The sequence below is a fragment of the Octopus sinensis genome, linkage group LG3 (genome assembly GCF_006345805.1).
Source record: "Octopus sinensis linkage group LG3, ASM634580v1, whole genome shotgun sequence".
Lineage (NCBI taxonomy): Eukaryota > Metazoa > Mollusca > Cephalopoda > Octopoda > Octopodidae > Octopus > Octopus sinensis.
Window position 1 is genome coordinate 162322967 of NC_042999.1, and position 24759 is coordinate 162347725.

Genomic DNA, 24759 nt, shown 5'->3' on the forward strand with positions numbered 1-24759 from the left:
GTGTATACACACACACATCCCACAAAACATCGTTTTACGTTTTTTTCTAACTTGTAAAGGTTTATATTTATCATTAATTGACATTTTTATATTTCAGGTTCTATCTGGGACTGTTTAGTCATGCCATGTACAAAAGAAGCCTTGGAATTGTTTGAATTTCAAAGAGGCCGCATTGTGGGTCATTCTGAAGACGGACATAGTCAGAGCAAAATCACAGAAAACCTTGGGATCCTGCTTTCTACAGTTAATAGATGATGACGATGATATATAAATATATATATATATATGTATGTATGTATATGTATATCATCATCATTTAGCATCCTTTGTCCATGCTGGCATGGGTTGGATGGTTTGACCAGGGCTTCCCCAAACTCCAGTTTGATTTGGCATGGTTTTTTTTTATGGCTAGATGCCCTTCCTTAAACTAATCACTCTGATTTTATGTGCTTTTATGTGCCACCAGCATGGGTGGCATTTGCATGACACTGGTATCTGCCATGACTGTGATTTTACTTGGCTTGGTGGGTCTTCTTCTCAAGCATGACATAATGCCAAAGGTCCTGGTCATTGCCTCTGAGGGGTCCAGAACTCGAAAGGAGCTTTTTGCATGCCACCAGTATCGGTCACTTTGCCTCCATGAAGCCCAATGCTTGAAAGGTACTTTTTACATATCTGTCATGGCCTCTGTGAGGCCCAAAGTTCAAAGCTTATGCTTCACCACCTTCTCCCATGTCTTTCTGGGTCTATCTCTACCACAAGTTCCCTCCAAAGTTAGAGATCGGCACTTCTTCACACAGCTGTCCTCGTCCATATGCATCATGACCATACCAGCACAGTCATCTCTCTTGCACACCACATCTGATGCCCAACTTTTCTCTCACGATGCTTACACTCTGTCAAACATGCACATCCAGCCAAGCATACTGGCTTCATTTCTTTCATGTCTGCATATGTCCTTGGCTGTCACAGCCCATGTTTCACCACTGTGTAGCATAGTTGTTTGCACACAGGTATCATACAATCTGCCTTTCACTCTGAATGAGAGGCCCTTTGTTGCCAACAGAGGTAGGCGCTCTTTAAACTTTGCCCAGCCTAATCTTATTCTCAGTTACACTCTTGTAGTATCCACCTCTGCTACTAACTTGGTCACATAGATAATGGAAGCTATCTACTACCCTCTAGCTTACCCCACTGGCAGTTGATGGAATCTATTTTCTGTACCTTTTGATGTATATTGTACCTGAGCATCTTCCACATACAAAAGATAGTTTCCCTGATAACCTTCCTCTGATATTGCTGCACCTTTTATGTGTCCATAGCTTACACCAGGGAAATCTTATGGATTTCTACCAATTGAGCAGGGCCATCTACCTGAAGGGATTTGTGATTTGTCTACCTTCCTACTTACTATGACTTTGATTTTTGCTAGATTAACTCTAAGGCCCTTTGATTCTAGACCTTGCTAGACCTGAAACTGCTTCTCCAGTTCTTGTAGTGATTCAGCTATAAGAACAAGGTGATCAGCATAGAGGAGCTCCCAGGGGCAGCCTGTCTTAAATTCCACTATTATTGGAGGACTATGATGAACAGGAGGAGGCTGAGAACTGATCCTTGGTGGGCCCCTACGTCTACCCTGAATCCTTCGCTGTACTATTTTTATTTTTGGCTATGTATTTTTTCTGCAGCCGCCTTAACAGAAATATAGCATCAGTGGTGCTTCTCCCTGGCACAAAACCAAACTGCATCTCATCTAAACTAACTCTTATTCCCCTCATTAGTTGGGCTATGAACGTCTCTGTAACTTTCATCTGATCCAACAATTTGATACCTCTGTAATTATTTCTATCTAAGGCATCATTACTTTTGTAGCAGTTGACTATGATGCTTCTACACCAGTCACTGGTTATGACTCCTTTGTGAACCACCAAATTTACAACATGGGTGACTAGATCATAACCCACACTGCCAGATATTTTAAGCATCACAGCAGTGATTCCTGATGGGCTGGAGGCTTTCCCTGTCTTCATATCCTTAATTGCTTTATCTACCAAGATAATGTCAATTCGGATAGCAGGTCCCTCAATTGGGTCAACATTTGGTTGACTCTTCTCCTCCCAGTCATTTTTCATGTTCAGCAATCTTTCATATTGGCATTTCCAAGCCTCTTTCTTTGAAGAATCATTAAATGCAAGTGCACCCTCATCCTTGTCGACACATTTCTCTCCTATGACATCACAATTTTCTCTCACACACTGTCTTGCAATCTGAAACACTTCAGTTCGCTGAACATAGGCAAACTTCTTTTCTGCTACTCCCTTCGCTAGCTATACCTGTCTCCTAGCTTCCCTTCTGGCTATCTGATACAGTTCCCTGCTGCCCCAACTCTTCCAAGCCTATTTCTTTGCTCTAATGGCCCTATCTACAGCATTGTTCCATCAATATATCGCCCAAAGTCTGGTTGGGACTTTGCACCAGCTGCAGATTTGGTCTGTGGCACTCAGCAAGCTCTCACAGGAATTCCCAATTACCCTCTATATCACAAGTCTGTAGCTCCTCCTCCCTCTCATAAAACTTCTCAATTAGGATGTCCCTAAATCTCTGACCATATGAAGGGTCCTTAAGCTTCCAAATTCTTTTTTTCCTGCTTCTTTTGGTCTGCTTCTTGGCATCCTTCTGGTCTGCAGTTTAAAGTCATTAATGACTAGTCTATGCTGGGGGTACATTCTTCACTAGGGAGGGTCTTTGTATTTAAGAGCAACCATGTATCCCGCTGCCTGGTGAGAATATAATTGATCTGGCTAGCACAGTCACCTGATTGGTAGGTTATCAGGTTGGCTGGCTGGCTTCCTGAAGTTGATGCTGCAGATCAATAGGTTATTTGCATCACAGAATTCCAGTAGCCTTGTTCCCTTTTCATTTCGGGAACTAATTCCATGGCCCTCATGTACACCATGGAATATACCAGGCTGCCATCTGATATGCCCATTGAAATCCCCATAGCAGGGCATAGGCAGAGATAATTGCCACTATATTATTCTGCAAGACTAGCCTGAGCTTAAGTACTCTATCACACAATCTGACTATTTCTAAGACCTTATCCACCCATTTCTCAGCAAGAAGTATGCCCACACCACCTACTCTGTTGGTCTATATATATATATATATGTATGTATGTGTGTGTGTTTGTATTTGTGTGTGTGTGTGTGTAGTAAAATAATGATTCAGATAGAATCAGGTACTTGAAAAGATATACACCAGATAGGGTTGGATAAACCTGTGATTTCAGCCTATGGTTGCTAAGTATCAAATAGGATATTCTGGTTGTGTACTCAGAGAAAACCAATCCTATGAGTATTTAGTGCCTAGGGGCTGGTCCAAAGCATGCATTACATTGAATTATACATTGTTGGTATACTCTAGAGTGTCCAACTAGCTGGAAGTCCCCTTGGCGTATTGTAATCATATGACTAATAGCAGACAATGGATAATTGTCAGCTCATTACAAATGTTTACTCTTTTACTTGTTTCAGTCATTTGACTGCGGCCATGCTGGAGCACCGCCTTTAATCGAGCAACTCGACCCCGGGACTTATTCTTTTGTAAGCCCAGTACTTATTCTATCGGTCTCTTTTTGCCGAACCGCTAAGTAACGGAGACATAAACACACCAGCATCGGTTGTCAAGCAATGCTAGGGGGACAAACACAGATACACAAATGCATATATATATACGCACATGCATATATATACATATATACGACGGGCTTCTTTCAGTTTCCGTCTACCAAATCCACTCACAAGGCTTTGGTCGGCCCGAGGCTATAGTAGAAGACACTTGCCCAAGGTGCCACGCAGTGGGACTGAACCCGGAACCATGTGGTTGGTTAGCAAGCTACTTACCACACAGCCACTCCTGCGCCTATGCATCATTTTAATAGAAGAATGAGAACATTACTCCATTACAAAAAACTGTAATCATCAGATGAAACGTAACTTTACAAACAAAAGAATATCCCAAGAATACAGCAGGGACATGGCTGAAGTCCCTTGAAGCCAACTATGAAAAATTTTTCATAGTTGGCCTTGACTATGGCGCTGCTACACCAGTCATTGGGTATGACTCCTTTATGAACCACCTGATTTGCAACATGGGTGACTAGACCCTAACTCAAACTGCCAGATATTTTAAGCTTCACAGCGGGGATTCCTCTGCAACAATAATCATTGCTGTCTTCCATGTTTACCAACAAATATAATTTGTAATGTCCATATGTTGTTGACACAGTTGTAAATTGTCAAAAATAATTATTGTGCTCCAGTTTATATGATTTGTTATACATGTATCGTTGAAACAGCTGTAAACTGTGGAATAAATGCAATACCAACATATCCATTCTTTACTTGTTCATGTATATATGTATACATATATATATGCAAGTGTGTACATAGACTTACAGCTATGTTTCTCTCTTGATGTGTACATAGACATACATCTAGATATTTCTTCATGAAAGTTTTATAAACCTGTGTTTGTGCATGTATAAAAATAATATATTGAACTAGCAGTATCGCCCGGCGTTGCTCGGGTTTGTAAGGGAAATAACTATATAAGCATTTTTAGAGATGTAAAGTATAATAGCCATATGGCTAACCACAAAGGGGGGGGTGTTACTGTAGCTTTTTACGCTCTGAGATTTAATAAAAAATTTTTTAGTGAGTTACTTCCCTTATATATGCCAAAAATGCATTAAAAATGGGAAAAATTGATGGTAAATTTTTTTTAAATTGTAGACTCATGGTCATTCCGAAAAGCTCTACCTGCGACGATTTCATCTCAATCGAAGGAGAGGAGCTTTCTCCGTCCGGGTTGCGCATCCGTGGAACAAGCTGCCAGACGAGATGGTGAAGATGCCGACGACCGCTTTGTTCAAAGCCTCCCTGGACCTCAAGTGCCTGAACTCTTTACATGAACACCACCCTGTACTTAACTCCATGTCCCCCTACATGGCCTTGCTATTTGCTTTTGAGCCAAATTAACTAACTAACTAACTAACTAACTAATACCCAGAAGGGCTCGATATGAATCACGACTATAAGATACCCGGTTTTGGTTAAACTGCACCGCAAAATGTGTGAGTAGTTAGGAATCTAAATCGTAGGAGACAGACAGCACACAACCTCTCTTTTATATATAAAGATATACTGAATATTCAAACAAAGTAGTTTTAATATAGATGTTACTTATACATTCACACACACACACCTAATTACACAATAAACACAATAAACACAATAAACACAATAAACACAATAAACACAATAAACACAATAAACACATGCAGTAATATAGTAAACAGAATCACATGCATACTTGCTCTATTTTTTGAGCTGCATTTTAAGTGGTGCAACTTATGTTTAGTCAACAGTTGCAGTTTTAAATGTTCAGAGGGAGAAATCCCACCCCCCAAAACAAGTTTGTTAGTAAGGTTGTTAGATGCCCAAATCACACACAGTTCATGCCTGGTACTTCCATTTTTAACTCCAAACTCAGAGAGATGAAAAGTAAATTTTTTTCCTGCAGAATTTAAACTCAATACAACTGAATAATGAACTGAATGGTAGCAGCAACAATTTCCATAAGAAAAATGTATATATATATATTATATATATATATCACTGCCCATCAGAAATCAAGGTAGTTGAGATTAACATGCACCCTCCCCCTCCTCACCACCATCATCATCATTTTAAAGTTGACTTTCCCATGTACTGGCATGTGTAAGATGGAATACACTGAGGCAGATTTTCTACTACTGGATGCTCTTCCTGTTGCCAAATCTCACCTATTTCCAAGCAAGGTAATATTTCCCTGAAGCACAAACTGGACACAACTTCACAAAAGATGGCAAACAAATAACATCACTTGTATAATGGTGATGTTTGTTTACAATTAGTATGTAGGCGCAGGAGTGGCTGTGTGGTAAGTAGCTTGCTTACCAACCACATGGTTCCGGGTTCAGTCCCACTGCGTGGCATCTTGGGCAAGTGTCTTATGCTATAGCCTCAGGCCGACCAATGCCTTGTGAGTGGATTTGGTAGATGGAAACTGAAAGAAGCCTGTCGTATATATGTATATATATATATATGTGTGTGTGTGTGTTTGTGTGTCTGTGTTTGTCCCCCTAGCATTGCTTGACAACCAATGCTGGTGTGTTTACGTCCCCGTCACTTAGCGGTTCGGCAAAAGAGACCGATAGAATAAGTACTGGGCTTACAAAGAATAAGTCCCGGGGTCGATTTGCTCGACTAAAGGCGGTGCTCCAGCATGGCCGCAGTCAAATGACTGAAACTAGTAAAAGAGTAAAGGTCAAGACAAGGAAATATGAACACACACATTATGTGTGTGTGTATGTATACATACACATGCAATGGGCTTCTTTTTAGTTTCCGTCTACTAAATTCACTCACAAGGACTTGATAAGTCTGGAACTTTAGTAGATGTCCAAGGTGTTGCACAGTGGGATGGAACCACAAGATTGTAAAGTGAACTTCTAAACTAAACAGCCATACTTGAGCCTATCTATAAGCAATATTCATAAAATTTTTTTGTTTCACCAAAAAAAGGAGGGGGGCGGACCTATAACCCATAATTTAGATGAGGTACTCAATACATAAATGCAGAATGGCTATATTTGATTTTTAAAAAAAGACTTACAGAATTAGTTTCAAATCCTCTGCAGATTTTATGAAATTCTGTACAGAAAGAAACTAACTTATCTTTGATATACTACATGATGACAAAATTTTCAGTGATTCCTCCATGACTTTATAAATCTTTATATATAAAAGTCAAGTTGTGTGTCTGTCTCCTACGATTTAGATTCCTAACTACTCCCACATTTTGCGGTGCAGTTTAACAGTCGTGATTCATATCGAGCCCTTCTGGGTATTAGCGCGCGTCTACGATGAGTCTACAATTTAAAAAAAATTTACCATAATTTTTTTTCCATTTTTAATGCATTTTTTTGCTATTTTTTGGCTATAACTCTCTAAAATTGCTTACATAGTTATTTCCCTTACAAACCCGAGCAACGCCGGGCGATACTGCTAGTTATGGAATATAACAGTTCCTAACTACATCTCCCACATTCATTTTACTCTTATTTTATAGTCCACACATTTTTCGTTATTATTAATGTGTGTGCATGCATATGTGTGTGTTCATGTGTCCTTGAGCAAGACACTTTATTCCACATTGTTCCAGTCCACTCAGCTAGCAAAAAGGGGTTGTACTTGTAATTCAAAGGGCAAGCTTGTTGCATTTTGTTTCATGCTGAATCTCCCTGAGAACTAAGTTAAGGCTATGCATATCTGCAGAGTGCTCAGCCACTTGCATGTTGATTTCGTGAGCAGGATGTGCTGTTGATTGGATCAACTGGAACACTCATCATCATAACCGATGGAGTGCCAATATCACTTCCCAAAATTTGTAACCTTGCACTAATGTTATAAATTGTTATTGTCATCATCATCATCAACAGCTGTAAAAGCAGCAAACTCGCAGAATTGTTAGAATGCTGGACAAAATTCTTTGCTGGAGTTCAACTCTCACCTGCCTTTCATCTTTTTGAGGTTGATAAAACAATTTATTACACACATGTGAGTGAGAACACTTTGAGATATTTTTGGTATCTAACATATGTCAGATACTGCGAGCGTTGCTTCTGATTGGTCAATCCATGGTGATGACCCAAGGTCACGGTGACGGCACTACTTTTGTCATTCATAAGTTACAACTAAACTTCATTCATTACTTTCACGTGTGTTATGTATTTCTTGAACGTGAACTTGAATGTTAACAAAATGTTAAACAGTCATCAGTTATCAGTCATTTCACCTGAAAACTTAGCGCTATAAAGTCGGACTATCTTCCTGCGGCATGACATCTTTTACAGTTACACATTGTGACGTCACTGACGTGAAATCAAGCTGTATTCATGCGCGCTTCAACACAATGTGAAGAATTTAGTTATTGGGTTAATAAAATATGGTCGTTTATTTGTGTGTAATAAATAAAATACCAAACTCATTCCCTATGGATACCGTATTTATTACGAGTGGCTTGTAAACGTATCTAACTCGCTTTCGCTTGTTAGATACGTTTACAAGCCACTCGTAATAAATACGGTATCCATAGGGAATGAGTTTGGTATTCTCTATGTATCAGTCAAATACTAAGATCCATATAATCAACTTAGCCCCTCCCTACAAAATTGCTGGACTTGAGCCAAAATTTGAAACCATTATCATCATCATTATTATTACTGAGTGAGAGAGCAGTGCATGCCATCAAAGTGACACTGGAGTACTGATGATATGTGCATCTATGAAGCCCAGTATACCCATCATGACTACCCGTCTGATAAGAGTACACTAGGTACATGCATCACAACCATATGTGCACAAAATGGTAATCTCATATCAAGATAAACAGTGCATAACCATGCAGGTGGGGCCCAGTTAGAATGTTTCTTCAGGTCTGCTCAAAAGGTCCCTGAATAAGGATTGTTTAAGGATGATGAATGAAACACCTGTGTTTCCAGAGCTGAATTATTCAAACCCCAAAGAATTCCTTTCAACACATGGCTATGATGCTCCCCCACTACTCCTGCTCATGACCAGAGATACACATATCATCAACATGCTCAACTGGTTAAGATCAAGCAAATCTGTGGTATTGAGCAGAATATTTGCTGTAACCCATCTTTTTACATCAAGACAAATCATCATCATCATTGTTCGACCGTGGTCGAGACAATGGAATTTATCATGCTACGCCAGACTTCACGGTCCATCATGGCATTACGTAGGTCCTGTTGCTGGATGCCTGTATCCCTGGAGATTACATCAGGGTAGGAGAGTGTGCACCCTCTGGTATTGCGAGTAGATGGCTTCCAGAGGAGAAGAGTAGAAATTACCTCTTTTTCAGCTCTACAACAATGTCCAGCAAACTGGACTCTCCTACCTTTCACAAGAGATGACACAGGTGGTAGTTTTCCATATATTTGCATTTTGGTTGGATGGCGCTTCCACGAGAGATTTTGTGTAGGTCTTTACCTCAATGAGTCCAAGACTGAATCCATAAACAAGTGCCTGTCCAACAGTGATTGCATCATCCATACTCTCAACAATGCGCCCTTAAATATGGTTTCTGATTACAAATATCTTGGGTCATACATATCAAGACAAAACATGTACGTGTTAACACTTTCAACCAATTAAGATCAGAAACCATCGGAGCCAGTGTCTGGTGCTGTATCAGGGCATTTTATTATTATTATTAGTTCCCTCCCACTAAATTTCAGGCTTTATGCCTTTAGTAGAAAGGATAAAGACGGCAAGCTAGCAAAATTGTTAGCATGCAGGGCAAGATGCTTAGCAGTATTTCATGTGTCTTCACATTCTGAGTACAAATTCTGCCAAGGTCAGCTTTGCTTTCATCCTGTTGGGCTCGATAAATTAAGTACCAGTTACGCACTGGGGTCCATGTAATTAACTAATTAACTAATTGTAATTAACTAATCCTCTCCCAAAAAATTTCAGGCCTTGTGATTTTATTTAGTAGGAAGGATTATTATTATCATTATTATTATTATTATCATTATTATTATCATTATTATTATCATTATTATTATCATTATTATTATCATTATTATTATCATTATTATTAAGGTGACAAGTTGGCAGAATCCTTAGCATGCCAGGCAAAATGCTTAGTAGCATTTCGTCTGTCTTCATGTCATGAGTTCAAATTCCACCAAAGTCAACTTTTGGGGTTGATAAAATAAGTACCAGTTGAGCACTGGAGTTGATGTAATCAATTTACTCCTCTCCTGAAATTGATGGCCTTATACCAAAATTTGAAATCATATCATTATTATTATCATTTATTTTTCTTCTTTCAAATTTGCTTCCATTTCTTGCCGAGTGTCTTCCCGACTCCTAGGGCAAAGAAACTCATAGTATACATTGGTAGGCCATTAAACTAAACTCAATAGTTCGTTCATTCTTTTTTTTTTAAGTTAAATTAAAATACATGGGTAGTAATAGTTATTATTATTATTATTAAGGTGGTGAACTGTAAGAAGTGTTAGAACACAAGGCAAAGTGCTTAGCGGTATTTTACCCATTGCAGTTGACTTTGCCTTTCATCTGTTCAAGGTCAATAAAATAAGTACTAGTAAAACACTGGAGTCAATGTAATCAAATAGTCCCCACCAACCCAAAATTTCAGGCCTTGTGCCAATAGTAAAAAGGATTATTATTATTACTCTTTACTCTCTTTTACTCTTTTATTTGTTTCAGTCATTTGACTGCGGCCATGCTGGAGCACCAACTTTAGTCGAGCAAATCGACCCCAGAACTTATTCTTTGTAAGCCCAGTACTTATTCCATCGGTCTCTTTTTGCCGAACCGCTAAGTGACGGGGACATAAACACACCAGCATCGGCTGTCAGGCAATGCTAGGGGGACAAACACAGACACAGAAACACATACATATATACGACAGGTTTCTTTCAGTTTCCGTCTACCAAATCCACTCACAAGGCATTGGTCGGCCCGGGGCTATAGCAGAAGACACTTGCCCAAGATGCCACGCAGTGGGACTGAACCCGGAACCATGTGGTTGGTAAGCAAGCTACTTACCACACAGCCACTCCTATTATTATTATTATTATTATTATTAATAGTAGTAGTAGTAGTCTATGCTTGTGACAATGCAGCATGATAGTGATTTGTTAGGAGGTAGAGGAGATGAAACAAATAAGATAGGAAAAACTATTTAGCATAGATTATGTCGTACTGAGATCTCCAGTTTCAAAAGTGTTCCTACCATCAATTGTTCACAGATCACTGTAAATATACATGCATGGATTGCATGGATTTGTGTGGTGGAAGCACTCCGTCGGTTACGACGACGAGGGTTCAGGTTGATCCGATCAACGGAACAGCCTGCTCGTGAAATTAACGTGTAAGTGGCTGAGCACTCCACAGACACGTGTACCCTTAACATAGTTCTCGGGGATATTCAGCATGACACAGAGAGTGACAAGGCCGGCCCTTTGAAATACAGGTACAACAGAAACAGGAAGTAAGAGTGAGAGAAAGTTGTGGTGAAAGAGTACAGCAGAGATCACCACCATCCCTGCCGGAGCCTCGTGGAGCTTTTAGGTGTTTTCGCTCAATAAACACTCACAACGCCCAGTCTGGGAATCGAAACTGCGATCCTACGACCGCGAGTCCACTGCCCTAACCACTGGGCCATTGCGCCTCCACTTGGATTTGTGTATATATATATACAGGCAACAGTTAAAAAAACACACATTTAGAAAGGAAATAAAACTATACAGAAAAATATATTATTACAAAGACTATAAGAAGTTAGATTAGAGAGAGAGAGAGAGAGAGAGTTATTGAGCAAGAGATAGAGGGATAGGCAAAAAAGAAAAATATAAACATATTAAAAGCAAAATATATTTCTTTTAATAAAAAGCAAAAGAAACAGCAATTGAATTTGTTTTTTTTATTATTTATTTTTCAATATTGTTTATACATACATATACGTATATATACATGCACACACACATACACAAATGTGTATATGTGTGTATATATGTCTTTGTATGTGCATGTATATGTGTCCATGTGTGCATGCACACACACACACATACACACACGTGCACACACACACACACACAGAGGAACACAGCTGTCGGCGAAACTATTTCTTTGTAATATGACTACATACCAAATCTCTCACCATAACATGGTCTAAACAGTATGAAAAGAACAATTTGTTTCATTTGTTTCAAGATTCAATTATCATTATTCTTTGCATTATTATTATTATTATTATTGTTATTATTATTATTATTATCATTATTATTATTATGTGCTTGCATCCATATAACAACAACCTAAGCTCTACTGAAGTGCTTCTTCAAACCTCAGGACAGATTTATTTATAGCTAAAATCCCTTGAATCGCTTTTATTTTTGTTTTTTTTCTCTTTAAAACTTATCACTGTGTTTTTCTTAGACAGTATATGACTCCTTGGAGAGAGAGAGAGAGAGAAAGAGAAAGAAATTTTTTGCAGCTCATATAGAAACAAAATTTCCCTATTTTTCTTAAATTCAAATACAGAATTCCTTTTTCTTTCTTATTTTCTTGTCAAGTAGAACATATATAACTGCACACACACACACAAATATGTATGTATGTACGTATGTATGTATGTGTGTGTGTATGTGTGTGTGTGTATGCATGCATGCATGTAAGAGTGTACAACACACACACACATATACATACATATTCATAATAATATAAAGAATTATATATTTAAAAAGTTAAAGTCTCTCTTGAACCTACATGCCCATTAAGCCGCAGCAGTTTAGCCATGTTTCCACAGTGTTTAAGAGACTGAGAGTACAAAACTCCCTCTGCTCCTGGACAGGATGCCAGGCTGTCATAGAGTTAATAATTCCTGCAGATGCCAGTGGTACTCGTTTTCAGCTGAGTGGACTATAGCAACATGAAATGAAGTACCTTGCTCGAGGACTAAACACACCATCTGCTCAAAAATTGAACCTAATTATCATGAGCCCAGCACACTAAGCACAAGACCTTGCATCTTCCCAATCATATGTGTGTGTGTGTGTGTGTGTGTGTATGTATGTGTGTGTGTGTATATATAAATATATATATATACACGTGCACATGTCTATAGTGACACATATATATATATATATATATATATATATATATATATATATATAATATATATATATATTAACAAACACATATATGCATACATATACACACAGACACACATAGATATACATATATATATTATATACACAAACAAATTATGCATGTGTGAGTATGTATATATGTATATATACACATACATGTGGATACATAGATGTATACACACACGCATGTGCACATACATGCACACACATGTACAATGTATTTTCTACTTAAAAGAATGAAATAAAATGAAAAGCTTAAAAAAAAACAAAAAAAAAACAAAAGGTATAAAGAGATGAAATTATTAAAGCTTGTATCATTGGATTGAAAAATAAAATTAGTTCTATATTAAAGTCTTGGTACTGTTTCTCTGATAATTCTTTTATAATAACAGGCAGTCGTTTTTGTTCTTTTTTTTAGCTTGGAACTGTCCAAGACTTACAATATATATATATATGTATGTATGTATGTATGTATGTATATACATGTGTGTATATATATATATGTACGTATACATATATACATATGTATATATATATATATATATATATATATGTATGTATGTATGTATGTATGTATACAAATATACATATGTTATATCTATACATATGTATGTATATATATGTATGTGTATATATATATATATATATATATATATATATATATTCACAAACACACTCCCTCTCATTCTCACTTTCCCTCTTTTTTTAATGAATGAAAGAACTTTTTTCCTTTTTTGTTTACTTTGATTTCTTGGTTTTGAATTAAAATTTTGCTTTTGCTTTTTGTTTTTTGTTTCTTTCAATGTTTTTCTTTCCAATTTTTTGCCTCTTCTTTTCTAATCCTCACCTCACATTGAATCTCTGCCCCCGTCCCCTGCATTCTTACTATCACACCCAATACTGGTTGTCTCTCAAAACTGGGTTTGTGGTCCGAAAGTGTTGCAAAAGTTCAGGACCTAGTAGATTCCAATCAACATTTAATAAGTCCGTACTGGTTCCTGTCTTGGAACTGCCCTCGGGTGATCGCCTCTCCGGTGGGGAGCTGTTATCTGTATGCATCAGTGGCGTTACTTTACAAGTTGGCACCGTTGAGCTGACCTCGGCCCTTGTTGAATCAGGTGAACGGGGTGTTGGTGATGACTTTGTACTTTGGTCAGCAGTGGCTGATATGTTAGGGTGTGAACATGATGATGGTGATGATGCTGTCATTACTGCTACTGCTGCAGCTACTGCCTTGTCATCACTGTCTTCTGATGGTGTTAATGCGCTTGCTGGGGAGCCTGCAGTGGCACCATCTGTGACATTGCTACTGCTGCAACATGCACCCGTGTCTGCATTGCTGGTGTTGTTGCTACTAGTTGAGGGAATGTTCACACCAATGGACGATGCTTGTTCTTGCATGAGTGACATGTAATCGTCAGATGCAGGACTATTGGTCAGATTTTGCTGTTGGGGTTCAATGTGAACATGGGGCTGATCCAAATGCACTGATCCATTGATCTGTGGTCGCGGTCGTGTGCGTGTGCCACGCACATTTTCTGAGGGCGATTTCTGTTTCCTTTTCCTCAACAAAATGAAAATAATGAGAACTATGATTATTATTATTAAGATAAATGAGACTACAATACAAACTATGAAAAAATCACTTGTAACATTTGGAATATCCTCTTGTTTCCCAGCACCTTCCTTAGGCTCGATAGCAGCTGCAACTGATGTTAGACGAGGCGTCAAAGATGGCTTTAGATCTTCCTCTTTGCTTCCTGGTGGATGGATGTTGATTTCAAATTTACCAGAAGCTGGTTGCACATTCATTGCAACAAGTTTGAAAGAGAAAGAGTCAATGACACTATGGTTGTGACCAGTTCTGTCCGCTTCATAGAGGATATCTCCATTTTTCACATCTTCATGGGTGAAACTTTTGATTAGAGTCCTTCGTCGAATTTCTCTTTTTCGGATAGGAGACCTCTTAATGAGTTGACCATACAAAGGAGACTCAGTTATGTGAAACTGAGGGTTGTCATTTGTTACTGCTGCTAGTTCAGAGGCATCAAGAACTGAAAGGTCAATAAGGGCTTGATCTCCAGCAATAGCTTTAAATGGGTGTTGTTTTAAAAGAGGACGCACAGTAATGTTAAAGCGAGCATCATAGACACGGCTGTCAATTTGTGGAAAGTACATACGTACTAAGAAATAGTCTGAACCAGATGCCATGTTTGTTTGAATGTAAAGTAAAAGACTGTTTTCAAGATCTGTTTGCGAGAACTGGCTGACAATCGAATCTTTGAGATAGAGGTGACCATACTGAGGTCGACGTGTGATGTTGTAGCGGACATTTTCAGAAATTCCATTTGTACGAATCTTAAAGTTATTAAGGCTAATGTAAGCTGCGGACTGAGACTGCAGAACTTCAATGTCTGAATATTTGACAATATTTATAATGACTGGAATGACAGCAATATTGAACACAATATAGAATTGCTCAAATTTGCCATCGCTGACCTTAAAAGTGAAAGAGCCTTGGTGCCTGCTACCATCATGTAGAAACACCACTATACCAGCATTGACTTCACGTTGAGTGAACTGAGAAATTGGAACGTAATAACTGTTGTGAAACACTAACATTCCATTGTCAGCTTTTTTAATGATAGTATAAGTGATATTTTCTGGTGGGGTATCTGGATCAGTTGTCTCCAAATGTTTGCGTGTAATGTTCGCCGTTAAACCTTGAATGACTTGAATGCCAGGGTTTTGTGTGAGCAGTACAAGATGTTGGTCATTGACTGGATAAATGGTGATGTTGAACTCATTTTCTAGAGTACGACTGCTCACATCAAGAGGTTTGCTTGTAATGTTACGTATCTTAATATTCAACAAGAATTTGAAGGAATCCTGCAAAGTTTCATTGCCGTTGTGCTCATACTTGAGACGCTCATGATTAATTTCTTGTTGAGAAAAGTTAACTCCGGGTAGTAGTAATCCTCGATCAAGAAGTAGTTTGCCATAACGAGGTGGTTCAGTGATTTCATATCTAACAGTGACATGTTTCTTTAGAATTTTCAGTTCCCGCACATATTTGTCAATATTAAGGTTATGTTTGGTGAAAAAAGCACTGCCACCTTCAACAACTTTCAATGGAGTGAGACTAATCAGCATGTTTTTGTTTTCTTGATTAATGTTGCCATATGAGATACTTATAAACATTATGTCTTCAATGCTGTTTGCATAGAGAGTTTCAACTCGGAATTTAAAAAAATCCCGCTGGGACCAGTTGTGCAGGTTGGCTTTATGTCGATAAAAAATACGACCGCTATCAATATCTGATTGTGTGAAATGATGAACTTCATTGAGTTGCTCATCCATTCGAGACACAATCTGACCATAGTGCGGACGGGTCCTCAGCCAGTACTTTATAGCATTTGTTTGGTTAGGGTTATTAGTGCTTGCAGACAGGTACTCATTAGTTAGAACTTGCATTGTATTTGGGTATACTTCCATTGGTTTGTTAACATCAAGGCTCAATACAAGGGAATGTGCTGTTATTTTAAAAATATGTTCATTATCAAAATTTGAACCATCTGTGATGCGGAACTGGAAGCTTCCTGTGCTGCCACCTACAAAATAAAAAATAATTCATTGTTAGCATTTCATTGAATAAACTAATGCAATCTTTCTTAAGTAAAAGGTTCACTTCTTTTTGAAAGAAGATAAAAGCAGTCAATTTTATCTCAAGAGTGAAGAGAATGACTTGCAATATCAACCCTAGTGAGATTTGAAATTCATATATTAATAACTGGAACAAATATGATTGAAGTACACAGCCAACTGACTTCTGTATGTATCCTTTTTCACTAACCACACAGCCTATTTCAAATCAATGACATAATGTTTCATTCTTAGAGGTACAACAAGGAATTTGTAGGAGAAAAATGTGACATTGCACAACTTTCAAGCATTAACAGAATAAGCAAAGAAAACTGGTTTCATTCAGGAAGCAAAACAAAATTTCATATTTGGCAGTTGTCAACCAATGAAATAATTGTTTTTCTTAGTTAATTTGATTCAATATAGTATCTTTATCTTTGTAATGAGAGGATAAACAATTAATTAAATTGACTGAGTTTTCAATATATTATGGGAATTTAAATTCCACTGAGGTTGACTTTGCCTTTCGTCTTTTCGGGGTCGATAAATTAGGTACCAGTTGTGTACTGGGGTTCTAAGAGGCTAACTTGTCCCCATTATGCTATATTATGACAAAATTTTCATTGGCTTGCATGGTTCTGTATACAGTGGAGAGTTATACAGCAGTTTAATGTCTGGTGTGAAATTCACTTTCAATACCTCTGTGAGAGATTTTATTTTCCATCTGATACCACCAGTTTTGAGCCAGTAAGGAAACTTTAGTCATTTAAGTTACTAGAAGTAACAGTTAAATCTTTTTTAAATCTCAATCTGCTGTCTTAAAATAGGGAGGTCAGATATCTTATATACAGATATCTTATATACACTTCGTCTGAAATCATCTGGTCATGGATATAACACTTTTTTCCATAAGTTTGCTCAATCAGGACTGATCTGGAGTTGAACAACAATAACAACTAGCTCTTACAGTCAGGTCAATTATACATCTCTTTTACTCTTTTACTTGTTTCAGTCATTTGACTGCGGCCATGCTGGAGCACCGCCTTTTTAGTCGAGCAAATCGACCTCGGGACTTATTCTTTGTAAGCCCAGTACTTATTCTATCGGTCTCTTTTGCCGAACCGCTAACTGACGGGGACGTAAACACACCAGCATCGGTTGTCAAGCAATGCTAGGAGGACAAACACAGACACATAAACACACACACACATATATATATACATATATACGACAGGCTTCTTTCAGTTTCCGTCTACCAAATCCACTCACAAGGCATTGGTCGGCCCAGGGCTATAGCAGAAGACACTTGCCCAAGATGCCACGCAGTGGGACTAAACCCGGAACCATGTGGTTGGTTAGCAAGCTACTTACCACACAGCCACTCCTGCGCCTACAACTTCTACATTTATATATTTAAAAAATTTGTATTATCAAGACCATATTGATCTAAAGCACAACAACCACAGCAGATGATTGCTAAAGTCAAGAGATGGTTCAATTAGTTCTACAGCTATAAATGAGTTCAAATCTTGTTTTCTGTCAGTTACCTCAGCATTTCCCACGGAATAAAGATTCAGCTTATAGGTTAAAAGACTATAGCACAATAGATTACACACTTAGATGTATCAACTGTTACCAAGTAGTTCTCAGCTGATAAATGTAATTGTCATGAAAAGGTCATACAGTTGAAGATGGTAACTAAGATTTAATAATAGAAAGAAAATAAATTTTGTAGTACATGTAAGTTTCTCAAGGAACAGTAAATTAAAACAGCAGCAAGTGGGAATTAAAGGAAACTTATTTCCACTTATTGATACTCGTCATTGTAATTTTGATATGTAAAATTTGCACAAGTCTACAAAGTTTGGGTACTGCCAATTAAGCCAATCTAGTATGTTACTTGCACTTGCTTTATTAGCCCTTGAAGGATGAAAAGTAAACTCTACATTGGTGAGCTCAAATCTCACCAAAGTAAAGCAATGTAATTAAGTAACACAAGACATTTCTCAAGAACTCAAATCAATCACTGTTCTTCAATATTCAGAATGATATACACATACAATGGAATTCTGAAGCAGTCAAAAGATTTGAAATACTCTTTGTACTCAGAACTCATGTGCTTTATTTTTCTATCACAGTTTCAACCATTGGAGACACTGATATATGAAGTAGCTGACATATGACAGGGTTAGGTGGGTTAATATGAAAATGATATAACTTAATTGAAATTCACTTACCTGTGTGAACAAATGCAATCAAGTTCTGCTTGACCATTTGTTGAGAAAAAGAATTAAGTTTCTTTGAAGTATTATTAACCAAAGCTAAGTAACCATTAGAGGGTTTAGTCACTTGAAAGATGAGGTCCCCTTCTTTAGAGTCAGGATCAACTGCTCTGAGGTGATCAATTGTTAGTATAGTCACAGACTGATTCCACACTTGTATTCCTTTGTTGCGTATAATCTGTGGCAGCTGGTCATTGATCGGCTTCACTTTCACTGACAACCTTTTCTCTTCACTTTCTTGACCATTGACTTTCAATCTACCAGAAATCCACAGATGGTCAAGGGATGTCTCACTGTCATCATGAACATAATAGATGAGCTCATCAAGAAGCTCTTGGGAAGTAAATTGAGAAATGGCATTGCCTTTATTTGTTATGGATTCTAACCAACCAAATTTGGGTTGTTTTGTTACATTGTAGATGACTAGCTTATCTTCAAAATGTTTACCTCGAATGCGAATATTTTTCTTGGTTAGCATTTGACTTTGACCTTCTGATACAGTAACATTTGTAAGCTGCAAAGGTAATATTTTTGGCAATATGTCGATGACAAACTCAAGATTGTGCAACTTTTTAAATCCATTGGTGACATCAAAAATAAATCCATCAGTATTAGTCTCAACATCCTTTTGTATTTGTTGGTGAACATATTTCAGTTTTTCTTCATTGATATCTTCTTGTGTGAAAGTGATATTACTTTTATCCGAATATAATATATCACCAACTGAAAGAAAGCCAAACTTGGGTGGTGTGGTCACATGATACTGAATATCAGCTGGGAATGAGTCTGGATGACTCACATGCAAGTAGTTGTTAGTTATAATCACACTTTGGCTTTCATTTATGACCACAATTTTGTTATGAATTACATGGGGTGGATGACGCTGGCTCTCCAGGAAAAGAAGAATTGAGAAGGATCCTTGTGTCTCTGAAGGGCCGGCCTCAACAGCAAATTTGAAATAATCATCAAGTTTACTGTTTCCATTGTGCTTGTATGTTAGCATATCACGTTTTATATCAGCTAGAGAGAAGCTGTTAATTCTCTTGTTATCAAGTAGTAGTTCACCATACATTGGTTCTCTCATGATGAAAAAAACAATCTCTTCATCTCTAACATTAACGTTTGTTTCAATACTGAGATTAAAGGGAGTGATAGTAATACTTTTTCCCTTCAATACTGACACCCCTGTGTTGTTAAGGACTTTGATAAAAGGAGCAGAAGCCTCAATTTCAAGGGTAAATTTCCTTACAAAATGTCCATCTGTTACTGAAAATTTAAGGTAGTCAACTGAGTTTCCTGAGTTCTTCACTAGCAGCTTTCTATCAATTATATCTTGCTGTGTAAATCGAAACACATAGCTTCGGTCCATTCTGTTTAAAACATGATGATCAGATTTATCTGTTAATGTGTAGATAAGCTTGTTGTCGTCAAAGTTGATATCAGGGTCAGTAAATGCAAGGTCATGGATACTTAGAGTTCGTTCCCCATTAAGAATTATATAGAAGGGTTTATCAACAACACGTTGTGGTGAATTGTCATTTTTCATTACAATCTGGATGTCGAAGTGACCAGAGAAATCAGATAGTTCTTCTTGCTTATCTGTTGGTTGCAGAATAATAGGGTAGCTGTAAAAGCAAATGAATCAGATTTGTGTTCAGACCCGTCATGAACATACATTAAGCGGCCTTCACGGATATCTTTGTTTGTAAAAGTTTCAACATTTTCCTTGGGGGTCATTCGATAGTGTGGATCAACTATAATCAATTTACCATATTGTGGTGATTTAAACACAATGTATTGAAATTCTCTGTGTTTGTCCATTTCAATGTAAAGATCATTTCGAGTGATAACTTTTCTTTCTCCTTCAGTTACTCTTTCTAGGCCATTGTTGATGTAACGAACATCTGTCTCGTTAGGAATATACTCGATATGGAAACGGAGACGTCGGGGAGGAACACCTTTCACAGAAAGGTGCATGTCTATAGAATCATCTAAGCTACTATAGGACTGTCGCTTAAGACTGTAGTGGATCATATTACTGTGCAACTCATTCAGTGTGAAAGACCCATCTCTTTGAAGAGGCTGAAGCTTTTTCAAGGCAGATGTTGAAGTATCCGGTTTTGCCCGATAAAGGTTACCATAGGATGGGGGGCGCACAATAGTAAAGAAAACTTCTCTTGGAGGTATTCTTTGAGTATTCAACTTAACATTGAGATATTTAGTTGAAAGCACTTTTGACATGGTATATCTTAAAACAAGTTTCTTGTTAGCTACAACACTCAGTTGAACCCCAACAAACTTGATTCTAAAAGCCTCAACATTTGTTTGGGCATCTTGACATGTAACAGTGTACTTAAATATATCTGAATCAGGAGTGGAGTTAAATGGTTTGCTGAAATAACGAATACGTCCGGCATCAATATGACGCTGAACAAATGTGGTAACAGGTAACCATGCATTATTTTCATGTTTACGGCGTTGGATTTCCCCATAGTAAGGACCTTCGTTGATTATGTAACGAATCTCGAGATTTCGGTTAGGAACATTTGTGCTAAAAGACAAATTATTTGAGGTAATCAGAGAGTGAGAGCCAAGTGGAAGGTACAAACCAGTGTTGGCTTTGATAGTCAATTTTAATTTCATTGCCCGGATAATTATATTAGTATCCTTTGATTTAGAAAAGCCATCAGTTACATATATGCGAATAAAAGCCACAGTCGAATCACGTTGTACAAGCCAAATCTTGCCTGAATTGATGTCAGCTTGACTGAATGTTGTGATAGAAAATCCTGGCCGAGAAGAATTTTCAAAGAAGCACTTTGATTGAGTTGGATTTTCTAAGTGATAAATCAATTCTTCAGGTGGTGTATCTGGGTCTTCAGCCATTAGTATGGATTTTTGGATCTGTAGTTTAGAATTTTGAGCTACTTGAATTTCTCCGTTAGGACGAAGCCTGAGGATCGGTGGGTCATTGCGTGGAATAATTTCAATTGGTAGAACGAACCGATAGATACGTTTCAGTTCTGGTACCAGGCGATGACTACTGCCAATTATCTTCACTTCTATTGTTACATCGTCACTAAGAGTATCACTACCATCATGTCTGTACACAACATTTCCTTCTCTAAGTTCTTGTTGTGTGAAAGAGTGTCTTTCAATAGTTCCTTGTCGAGGAAGTATGAGAACCGTGAATAAAATTGCAGAATCATGGATACCATAATCTTCATATTTGAATAGTATATTAATGTTGGTTGTAGTGATAATCTTCTCAGTTTCCTCCTCAACGACCAACTTCTGAACAGCTACAAAGTCAAAGTTACGATCTGTATTAGATGATGGACTAACTGCGATTGGCTTAATGCAGTCACCTGTGTCACAGGAGCACTGAAATCGGTCAAAACCAATTTCTTCACATTGAGCGTCATGTATGCAAGGGCTTGAGGCACATGGGTAATGCCAAAGACATGATGGATCAATTTCACGACTAATTTCAATATCTCGGAAGCCAAATTGTCGTGAATTGAGGAAAATGTCTCGGAAACAGCCTTTTATTGAATCAGAGGAGTTGTGGTCAAGAAGTGACATTAGTCCTCGTTCCATAGCAAGGCTTTTAGTCTTGAGTTGCAAACCACCAAAATATAAATAACCTCCTAAGTTGAGGTACATTTTGTTCCCAAAGTTAGTCCGTGATATATTTTCATGACCATCAATTGTCAAAATCAAGATTTGCTGACTGATTTTTATAGTAACTGAATGCCACAGGCCATTACTGACATCTACATTTGAGAATACTTCAACAACACCATTTCCTTTGTCAACGGAAAGCTTTATTTTGGAATTGAGAATTTCCAAAGAGATAAAATCTGGATCACTGTGTTGTCCTTCACAGAAAAGCAAAAGGCCTGTTTGTGTCCGAGTGCGGAAGTCAAATGTTATCTCCCCTTGTTCACGAATTCGCAAGTGAGGAAAAGCAATGAATGAAGAGTCAGAAAGAAGAGTGATTGGCTGATGATTGCCCGCATCGAATTCACTGTCACATGACCAAGAAACTTCAACAACATTTTGTGGATCTTTCAAGTGCCGAGCTTTTCGTACAATATTTTTCTTATTAAAAAACACTTTCTCCATACACCCTCGGAAGTTATAGCTGTTGGAGAGGACATTTTGGTAAGAACCAGTTCCTCCGAGAAAGATTCCTTTGTTGATGTCCAGAGTACGGAATTCTTCATCAATTTTAATATAAGTGCTGAAGATTTTGTCAATGGTTAGAGTAGCTGTGTTGTTTGTACGTAGGAAGTGGACATCATGCCACTGGCGATCATGGAGGCGCAAGTCTGGATTGGACTGAAGACTTTCACTTCCTGAGCCAAAGTCAAAATGTACATGAATGATGCCAGATTTCAGTTCTATGATGCAATAATCAGGCTGACCAGCAGCAAGCAACAGCAAACCATAGGGACGGTGAGTTTTGAAACGAAGTTTGATGTTGGTACTACTTGAAGACTCTTGCAATGGCACATGAACATAGCTTTGACCATAGAAGGAAACTGAAAAATAGGAGAGAGAAAAAAACAATATGAAATATTATATGGATCAAAATGCAGGGCATAACACATTAGATAGACTTAAAACATTGATTTATATTATGACAGAATCACAGAAACAATTCTAAGTGAGAGAATGCAACTCAACTTACTGTGAATTATGTCTACAGTAAGTGTCTCCTACTATCAAAAAGCTTTTTCAGCATACCACTGCAATCATCTCTCAACTTACATTAACCAATATCTTTGAAGCTCATTCACTTCTCATGGTATTAAATAGATGAGAGCTCAGAAAAACTTATTTTCTGACTTCCACAGAAATAAATGGAAGTAAATAAAATTGTACTATCTAGACACAAACAAAACGCAATTATGAACTCACAATCCAAGAACAGGAACTTGAAAATCAAAAGTACATTAACTCTTTCGTTACCAACCCGGCTGAAACCGGCTCTGGCTCTGTAGTACAAAGGTCTTGTTTTCATAAATTTTGAATTAAAATCTTCCACCAAACTTTAGTCACAATTTATGTTCCTAACACTGGCTGAATGATAACTAAGTTATTTTACTAAATTCTTTGTTATATCTAAAGTAATTGAAAGAAACACAGAGCATCTCAAAATAAATCCAGTAACGAAAGGGTTAACCAGCTAAGTGTTTAAGGGCTATGCACTCAACCATAGGTTTACAATGAGCTAGATGGAGGTATAAATGATATATATATGATTGAGAAAAAAAGGATGGTTAGAATCTTCCACAAACAGTTTCTCTGAAGGAAGTGTTTTGGATACATATAGCTGCTTTCAAACAGTGAAATATTACACAGAAAATTACAAAGTAAAAAAAAAAAAAAAGGAAATTACAATAAATTCCACCGCAAACTTACAACAGCAACATAAAGTGAATATAGACAATAAGTGGAACCATAGATTGAAGAAAATAGCGAATGGTGCATGAGGAAGACTTACGAATTTAATGCTGGCAGAATTTATATAACTGTTGCAATTAGGAAAGGCAGTGCTACGACATTATCTTGTAGAAGCCAAAAGAATCTCCACTTGCAATTGGATGCAGCATTGTGGTAAAAGAAAAAACAAACAGGCAAATTTTACCCCTTGTCATAAGACATTCTCATATATGTATCTGGATATTTATAGCCAAAAAAATAGCTATAAAAAACTTTGGCATATATATATATCATCATCATCATCATCATCGTTTAGCGTCCATATATATATATATATATTATATATATATATATATATATATAATATATATATATATAATATATATATATATATATATATATATATATGATTCCCTTCATGGGACTGTCACATTAAGTTGACAGTATACAACTACTTTATATATATATATATATATATATATATCTCATTTTATATATATATATATAAATGGTGGTGCCCAAACATGACCATGGCTCTCAAGCTGAAATTAGTAAAGAAAGAAATGTGTG

General features: G+C 37.4%; 1 protein-coding gene across 1 annotated transcript in view; it reads right to left on the reverse strand.

The window, feature by feature from the left end:
• Window positions 1-13536: 13536 nt before the first annotated feature.
• Window positions 13537-24759, reverse strand: part of LOC115209097 (chondroitin sulfate proteoglycan 4-like) — a 196527-nt gene continuing 185304 nt past the window's right edge. Inside the window, 3 exon segments of the mRNA XM_029777220.2 lie at window positions 13537-16425; window positions 18694-20331; window positions 20334-23285. Of these exon segments, the coding sequence (XP_029633080.1) occupies window positions 13703-16425; window positions 18694-20331; window positions 20334-23285 (7313 nt within the window). The 3' untranslated portion in view covers window positions 13537-13702.